An 8260-nucleotide genomic window follows, 5' to 3' on the forward strand; every position below is an offset into this window, starting at 1 on the left:
CAGCCGCATTCCTCTGCATCTTCCGGCACCGTATATCTGTTTCAATCCGGAGCGTGTATTCGGATCGGGCTCTGGAGGCTAAGTGCGTCTCCGGTGTAGAAATTGCTGTTTGCATTAAGTAGCCCTTCAATTTTGAGGATAATGTTGTTGTGTACACTGGTATTGTATTAGTTCCTCCAGAATTTAGGCTCCACATTACGTGTTATTTTGAAAGCTCTTGGAATGAGAATGTGTATAATATTTGTTAACGTAGTGCCCAACCCATTACCACCTTTTGAATCAGCCAACCAACTCCCGACCCTAACCCTACCAAAATCGCCAGTCCATCTGTTCCTGTTCCTGCCAGTACCAGCCCATTGCTCTTTGAAATCATGTCTTCCCCGCAAACTTTAAGCGACTGTAACGAGTGTGTATATGAAATGTCGTGTAATTCGTGTGATCGTAGCTCGTAGGCTCCATAGCAAAAAAAGGTAATGTAATGTAGTGTATATAAAATTGAGGCTCATGGAATCGCTGGATCGCTGATTTGGCAAAAAAAGAAAATATGAAGGAGCAAAATAAAAGGGGTATAATGAAAAGAAGTCGCATCCTTCCGGAAAATGGAGGTGCTGTGAAATCTCGAAATAATGTCCCTCCTCCGTGGAGTGAGGAGAGTGCGCAAAGAGGCTGCTGACTGAGATAAAAATGTTTGGTGTCGACACGGTGAGATTTGTATGGTCTTGCAGCCCTCATAATTAAGATTATCTGATTTCAGATGGTCGCCTTCCGAACCAGCTCAATGGGAGTGGTGTGAACCCCCCCGAATGAATGAGTCGGTGAGGGAGTGCTGGGTGCGCCGGCCCCGTCGGCCCCGTCAGACGGCCTCGGCCAGTTCTGATTGTTGTCATAGCTCATTGTAAGTAGTTTGGCTAAGACACCCCCTACGGAGAGAACTGTTAGCTGACAATGTCTCATGAAATATAACTGGAGAAGACAACTAACCTATTAGCAGAAGCAGTGTATTCCGAGGGAGAGACGGCGCAAGACCATATGATCCCAGAACAAGGACTGTAGGTGGCGTCGTAATGAGTAGTGTCCAGTCAATACCGCAGGGGCCTCTTGACCCGAACATCCGAGTCTGCCAAGTAGACGCCGTAGTCGTACTCTTATCGACTATGTCCGCCAGATTCGAAACCGCAGTGATTGCTCGTACTAATAATACTTCGTGCTCATCCCCCATCTTCGCCGCCATCTGCAGCTGCTCCGTCATATTCATCATGGCCGAGAGGACCTGCGAGGATTGCTTGTCCACTTGATTCTGGCGGTCTTGAATTGCCACCAGGCCATTTCCAACGGTGGCCATGTTGTTGTAGAGAGTGACCATCATAGCCTTGAGCGCTTCCATGTCCTTATTTGCTGCCTGCGCCTCGCTGGCGATGTCCATTGTGATATCAAGAGCCCGTTGTTGTAAAGCAGCCTGCTCAGCATGGTTTTCTAACGAGCCCTTCCGGAGTCTATTGAGCATTTGTTCAACGTCGGCAGCATAAGTTGACATGCCGTTAAAGATTCCCTTCACATTATTGCTTGCTTTTGTTGCCTCTGCGGAAACACCGTCCCAGACATCAGAGAGACCAACTTTGAGCTTATCCACTGATGTTTTTATCGTGCGAACGGAAGATCTTGCGTCTTCTGCCTCTTGCCGGATGTCGCGATTAATTTCGGAGAGTTTCTGAACTTCATCTACGACGTCGGCCATCAACCGGGTAAGAGTCGAGAACAGTGCAATTATTTCATCTATGATACGTCAGAAGCAGGTTAAAGCATGGTGGCTTCGAATGCTCGCCTTTTTCGATATCCATACGTGCCACTTGACACACGACCGCCGTCGACTGCTGGTTGAACTTCCATGATACAACCGCAGATTGGTCAGCGCCAATTGCCTTCAGACAGCCGCTCATTTCAGAGTGATTGATAATGATGGACTGGCTGCCACGGCTGTTCTTTATACCCATAAGAGTAGATTGTGTGTATGGTGAACATTGTTGGGGAACTGGCCGCTGAAGGGCTTCAATGTCGCATACTGTGAGACTCACGGCAAAGACCTTCAAGTAGTCTTCACGACGTTCGTCTTCAGTGGCTTTGTTTGTGGTGATGGGGTCTGTGGGGCTTTGTGGAGTTCGGCAGTTATCCAACAGCATGCTGGCTGCGAAGCGATGGCAGAATTGTTTCCGATTCAAGTCTTCAATCGCCTTTAACGCCTTGTTTATAATTGCGGAGTCGGGAGGTTGTTGCCGTTTTGGTAATGTGAGGTCAAAGTCAATATCCTCATCGCCTGTGACAGTCGTTAGACCCATTCTTCACCTCAATGACGGAGAGACTGACCACCAATGACCGGCTTCTGGCCAATGTCATCTTCATCGATATACCTTCGCCAAATTGATGCTGTACAACCTTCGCCCAGTAGTAGAACCCATAGTATAATTATGGATGGCTTCATTTTGCTGTAATCGTGAAGGTTGGCTTCGGTGGTTGAGCTTTCTCGGCTGGGGGCCTACAACGAGGCGTACCGGCAGATGGAAGAAGTGTCGGGCTGATCAGCTTCAATAATATCGAAAGCTGAGAGATGGATTGAAGAAAGGCAAGAAGAGAGTCTTATAATTGATTAAGACCGCGAAGATGACGTCTCGTGTGTAACCTGTATTGCACGAGATCGGAAAGAATAAATGTGATAAGCGTGGTGGAGGAGAGATAATTATGAGGCGCCGAGAACGGAAAAAGTGAAGACCGGTAGAAAATGTGTAATAGAAACTCCTTGCGAACTTGAGAAACGTTTTGGAGGTATGAAGCCTTTGAGAGCAGTCCCAAATCTTTCCCAAGTGAGACGCGGAAACACCGAGTGTTTTGAGACGAGACGTGGAATCAACGAGACCTACGGTATTACCTGGAATTCCTCAGAGGTCATTTCATATATTGGAGATATTGGCCTCAGTATCCCATAATCCCAAGGTTTGGAACGAAATTATGAGGGTTTATTTCTCAATGGCAGAGTTCCATCCGTTTGGGGAGACGCGACGACGGTGCCTGGGGAATCGCGAAGTCACGTGCTCAATTTTGGCACTAGCGCCATCCATAGAACTTCTGAGGAGCATCCCCATAGAATATCTCGAAGACAGCAAGAGCAGCAATTGTCTCCACAACACAGCTGTCGCCATGCTCTCAACAAGTCGAGGGGCAGCCTTAAGGGCGATCAGCTCCAGTCCATCCATATCTATCCCCGCCTTCCTCGTCCCGGCCTTCCAATCCTCGGCCAGAGCCTTCTCTGCGACCACCTCGACACAGTCGCAAATCGGCAGAGCACCCCTATCGATTCCTCCCGAGGTCAACTTCACTGTCACTTACCCTACTGCGCCGAAGAATGCGCGCCCGTCGCCGGAGCAGCTGAGGCCGACTGTTAAGGTTGAGGGCCCGCTGGGGTCGCTGTCGATGACAATCCCGCCGTTCGTCCATATCGAGCATGATACCGTTACGAAGAAGGCGTTTGTCACTGTTGAGGACAGGGAGGTTCGCAAGCAAAGGGAGATGTGGGGTATGATATAATCTAACCCGGTTGAGGGCGCAGTGCTGACATTGATATCCAGGAACCACAAGAGCTTACCTTCAAAACCACATCCTCGGAGTCTCAGAAGGACACAACGCTATTCTCCGCCTCATCGGAGTCGGTTACAGAGCCTCAGTCGAAGATACTGCCACCACCAAAGAGCCGGAATACGATGGCCAGAAGTTCGTAGTCCTCAAAGTCGGCTACTCACATCCTATCGAGTTGCCAGTGCCGAAGGGCATGACGGCCAGCACACCGCAGCCAACGAGAATATTGTTGGAGGGCCCGGAGAAGGAAGTTGTTCTGCAGTTTGCTGCGGAGATTCGCCAGTGGAGGAAGCCTGAGCCATATAAGGGGAAGGGAATCTTCGTCAACGGCGAGACGATCAAGTTGAAGGCCAAGAAGATCAAATAGACGATTCGTCCTTGTATTATATTGTTCTTATATTGTCATAGAATTGGAGGGTCCCAAGCGGATAGTTATACGATATGTAGAATCTATTTCAATTGTTCATATCTACTATAGGTTTCCCTTCTTGCCAAGGACTTCCTTTACAACCTGAAGGACTTGTGCGTGAAGTGCCTGTGGTGCGGCAACGACACCCTTATTCTCAGCCAAAGTTCTACCCTTGCTGAAATCCAGACGTCTGCCTAGTGAATCCGTAACCTGTCCTCCTGCCTCTCTGACAATCAAGTCTCCAGCAGCGTGATCCCAGATCTTCTCCTGGTATGTTGCACTTGTAGGAAGTCTCAGGTAAATATCCCCTGCGCCGCGGGCGATCGAGGCATACTTGGCCTGCGAATCCATTCGCACGCTCGGCTTGCTGATCTGCAGCTTCTGGGCGATCTGAGATTGGTCGTCGTGAGACGAGTGGCCAGCCTCAACACTCTCGCAGAAAGTGGCATCGGTGATATCCTTCTTCTCGCTCATGCGGATCGGCTGGCTCTTCGCCAACGCACCGGCAGTGAGGGGTCGGCTGGTCGCACCTTGGCCTAGAACACCCGAGAAAAGGACACCCTTGCCCTCAGAGTCGGTCTGGTCCTTTCCAGCATCTTGTGTTAAAGGTGCGGAGTCGTCGATAGGAAGGTTGGGGCAGCCCAGAACTCCCACTTTAACATCCCCATCCACCATGAGCCCGAGACAGACGGCATATTGTCCACCACGAAGGAAGCCCTTGGTTCCGTCGATTGGGTCCAAGGCCCATATCCTTCCCTTATCACCTCCAGCGCTGTTGCCCGCATCAATGGCGTCGAGCATGGCCTCCACAGTTGGGATCGGTCCACCGATCAGCTTCTCGGCCTCGGCATCGTCTAACCGGGTGCTGTTGACAAGCTCCCAAATCTGGTCGCGTAGCTTGGTATCCTCCCTCAACGAGCTCGCCTCCTCCTCTCCTACGACTTGGTCTTCCGGGAAGGCATACTTGATTGCCTGGATAATAAGAGCTTGGGCGCCGAAGTCGCCAATGGTGACCGGGGATTTGTCGTCCTTGTTGAGGGTTCCCTTGGCCTTCTCGTGGAAGACTTTCTTAGTGAGAATTGCAGCTCTTGTAACGGCAAGCTCGGCGACCAGGCGCTCTTTCTCGTATGTGTTTGCCATCTTCGTTGTTGTTGATAGAAGGCGTGGAAGTGGGGCAAGGTGAACTGAGAGGAGGGAGATGCGGGGCACGAATCTAGCTATGAAGGCCAGCGTCACGACAAAGAGGGAAAAAATAATAAGTGACTTTGGTAGAAATCTATAAGCGGTTCGATTTGCACTGGAGGACAGCATAAATTCTTCTAACAAAGTAAAAGTTTACAATTAAACATAAGGAATCTCTTCCACGTCACTTCAAAACAAACTACATCACTAACGACATCGGCGTTCCTTTTCTAAGGTGCACCAATACCCAGAACAACGGATAAACTTCCTCCGGACCTCCGACAACAATGACCTTTGACCCCAGCAAAAGCTGGTCTCTCCAAGAAGAGCTCCAGCAGTTGATCACCCAGATCGAAGCAGTTCCCTTTTGGGTTGATGAATCCTCCTCCATCTGGCTCGAAGACACCGCCTCCTTTTGGCTCGACGATTCAAACTCATCCGCCAGCTCGGACGATTCATCCACAGACATGAACAACACAAAGCGCAAGTTCAATGCACTGCTAAACAGCATCGGCAGCTCCTCCTCCGACGATCTCACACGCACCACCAAGCAGGCCCGAACATCCTACGACGGCGCCTTCCCCCGCTCCTCAACCTCCTCGCCCAACCTCTCTACCTCATCCCGTACAGCTGCAGTCGCGAGGATGTCTAAAACCGATCTAAAGTTCGCGGCTGCCAACTCCGCAAAGGCGCGTGGAACCGATGAGCCCGTCACGAAACCGTCGTTCCTCCCCGGCGACCGCGAGGACTTCCTCGAGCGTCTGGCTACTTTCCGCAACTTGACAGATTGGATGCCAAAGCCGCCAAAGGTCAACGAGGTTGCATGGGCGAAGCGCGGCTGGGCCTGCCAGCGCCTTGAGCGCGTGCGCTGTGTCACCTGTAGCGTTGAGATCATGGTCAAGCTGAACAAACAGGAGGATGAGAATGGGAAGCTTATTAAGTTCGCTGGGATGGAGAGTGACATCGGTATGCACCCCTCTCCCCACAGATATTTGCTAGGCAATAACAAAAGCTAACAACATACAGAACAGGCATTAGTAGACAAATACGCCGACCTCATGATAACCTCCCACGACGTCCTCTGCCCATGGCGCAAACGCGGCTGCGACGACTCTATCTTCAAACAGCCAATCTACCCCATCACCACCACCTTCCAGGCTCTGAAGTCACGCTACGACTCCCTCCTCCCCATAGCCGCTCTCCTCCCGGCTGAATCCGTCTTCCTCCTCCCACCAGCCTACGACCTCGACGCTATCATCGCACAACTCCCACACCCATTCCCGGCAAATGAATCACAAGAAGCGCCGCTGAACCGCGTCGCTCTCCTACTCGCCCTCTTCGGGTTTACAGCTCGACCAGCACATGTTCCGAAACTCGGATCTGCGGACTGCCGTGTCTGTTTCCGCACCGTGGGGCTGTGGTTGTACAGGCCTAAGACAAGTAAGCCTGCGGATGGAAGTCCGGGAGTAGAGCGTGCAGCTGCTATGGCGTCACTTAACCCGCTAGAATGCCATAAGGAGTATTGTCCCTGGGTGAATGCTGGGAGTCAGAATGGTGGTGTAGCCGGTGGAAAGCCAATCTGGTCTATTCTGGGAGAGGCGATTGGGAGGGAGGATAAGGTTCGGAAGCAAGATGAAGCGGGGAAGGGGGAGAAGGGTGCTGCGGCTGGTGGGGAGGCGACGCATGTTGAGACGGAGGGAGATGCGCGGGATGAGGGGGAGTATGAGAAGATGAGGGATGAGAAGGATAAGGAGAGGTGGGCGAGGCTGAGGAAGGTGAAGAGCTTGTTTGAGGGGAAGGGGAAGAAGGTTGCGAAGACGAAGCATTGAGGTTGGTTTATATGGGGTGTTTAGGAAGTATGGGATGCACTTTCGATGGACGTGCTGGAGCTGGCAAAAGGGATATATTACTGAGCGTGGCGAGGAGTTTGTAAGGATAGATACCCAAGTACTGTATAATGAATTCTCAATGGCAAGCATGTTATCTTACGCAATCCTCTCCATGTTATTCCTGGCATTCACATTCATAAAACTAGACAAAGACAGCAAAGACAGCAATAATGGAGTGTAGTGATATTCGTATTTTCAGCTCCCCATCCGATATCTACCTCCAACCCATCCAGCCCTCGGATCCCATAAAGATCATGGTATATACCTCATATCTATCTAATCATAACAAATCTTCGCCATAACCAGGCCCCTTCCCGGGTCACTGGCCCACAAAATCCGCTCATATATTCCCAGAACGCCAGCCGATATGCTCGCTATACAATAAAAATCAAAACGCTTCATTCAATGCCATCCCAATATCCATCCCATTGTAGTATCAGTATTCCCATTGCCCATCTGCACATTGGCAGTTCAACCAGTTTCGAAGCCTCGAAAAACTAGAGGCTTCGTGTGTCGTCTATTCATCGTTTCTCATCGTTCTTGGAGCTGGGGCGAGTTGATCAGTCGTCGTCGACGAGAGAGTCGCTGCCGCTTGAGCTTGAGCCCTGGCCGCCAGCTGCGTGGATGAGGCGGTGGATGCCGTAGGCGAGAGCGGTGATGATAATGAAGAGGATGATGATTATCACGGCGATGGTGACGTTTTGTTGCATGGTTGCGGTTGTGTGTGTGTGTAGTTGGGAGATTGAGAGTGTGGATTGATAGCTGGAGGAAGGTATGTTAGTGAATGACTCTTTGAAAGGCGGAGTTGAGATGAGGTGGTGGGTGAGGTTGGAGACGTACTGGTTGGTATTCACAGTACACCTGGTGTAACTGATACTCTCACTCGGCAGGTTAAGCAGTAGCAAGTAGTAATAGCAACAGTAATAAACAATCTCAGACTCTTAATTCAATCCGTAAAACAGAAGTAAATTGGAGTAGATTATTGACAGCTTATATCAGGGTCTGAAAAGGTGCGGATAGATGGGATGTGCAGTTTTACCCAGCAGTTGGTCCCCCAAGCAACCTTTTGTACGCTCGTGGTTGCCATAATGATGTGGCAGGGCGAGAACTCGGTTCGCTGGGAAACGGAGGAGGCTGACACGCGAGGCTGGGATGT

The 8260-nt window shown here is 50.6% G+C and overlaps 4 protein-coding genes across 4 annotated transcripts; 2 read left to right on the forward strand and 2 right to left on the reverse strand.

Moving 5' to 3' along the window:
- Positions 1–220: 220 nt before the first annotated feature.
- On the reverse strand, positions 221–3007 carry VE01_04965 (uncharacterized protein). The gene is made up of 4 exons (XM_059463658.1): positions 2362–3007; positions 1823–2311; positions 982–1773; positions 221–920 (listed from the first exon to the last, which is right to left on the reverse strand). Exons 1-4 carry the CDS (start codon positions 2474–2476, stop codon positions 751–753), a joined length of 1566 nt encoding a protein of 521 aa, XP_059319793.1. The 5' UTR covers positions 2477–3007; the 3' UTR covers positions 221–750.
- A 142-nt stretch (positions 3008–3149) lies between these two features.
- Positions 3150–4092, forward strand: VE01_04966 (uncharacterized protein). The gene is made up of 2 exons (XM_018274432.2): positions 3150–3565; positions 3618–4092. Exons 1-2 carry the CDS (start codon positions 3190–3192, stop codon positions 3989–3991), a joined length of 750 nt encoding a protein of 249 aa, XP_018131506.1. The 5' UTR covers positions 3150–3189; the 3' UTR covers positions 3992–4092.
- Positions 4028–5466, reverse strand: VE01_04967 (uncharacterized protein). The gene has a single exon (XM_018274433.2). It carries the CDS (start codon positions 5342–5344, stop codon positions 4097–4099), a length of 1248 nt encoding a protein of 415 aa, XP_018131507.2. The 5' UTR covers positions 5345–5466; the 3' UTR covers positions 4028–4096.
- Positions 5467–5502: 36 nt separating this feature from the next.
- Positions 5503–7204, forward strand: VE01_04968 (uncharacterized protein; the record flags this gene model as incomplete). The annotated part of the gene is made up of 2 exons (XM_018274434.2): positions 5503–6181; positions 6242–7204. The coding sequence occupies 2 exons, from the start codon at positions 5503–5505 to the stop codon at positions 7042–7044; spliced, it is 1482 nt and encodes a 493-aa protein (XP_018131500.1). The 3' UTR covers positions 7045–7204.
- Positions 7205–8260: the final 1056 nt, after the last annotated feature.

This window comes from Pseudogymnoascus verrucosus, assembly GCF_001662655.1.
Source record: "Pseudogymnoascus verrucosus strain UAMH 10579 unplaced genomic scaffold scaffold_15, whole genome shotgun sequence".
In the NCBI taxonomy this organism is placed as follows: Eukaryota; Fungi; Ascomycota; class Leotiomycetes; order Thelebolales; family Thelebolaceae; genus Pseudogymnoascus; species Pseudogymnoascus verrucosus.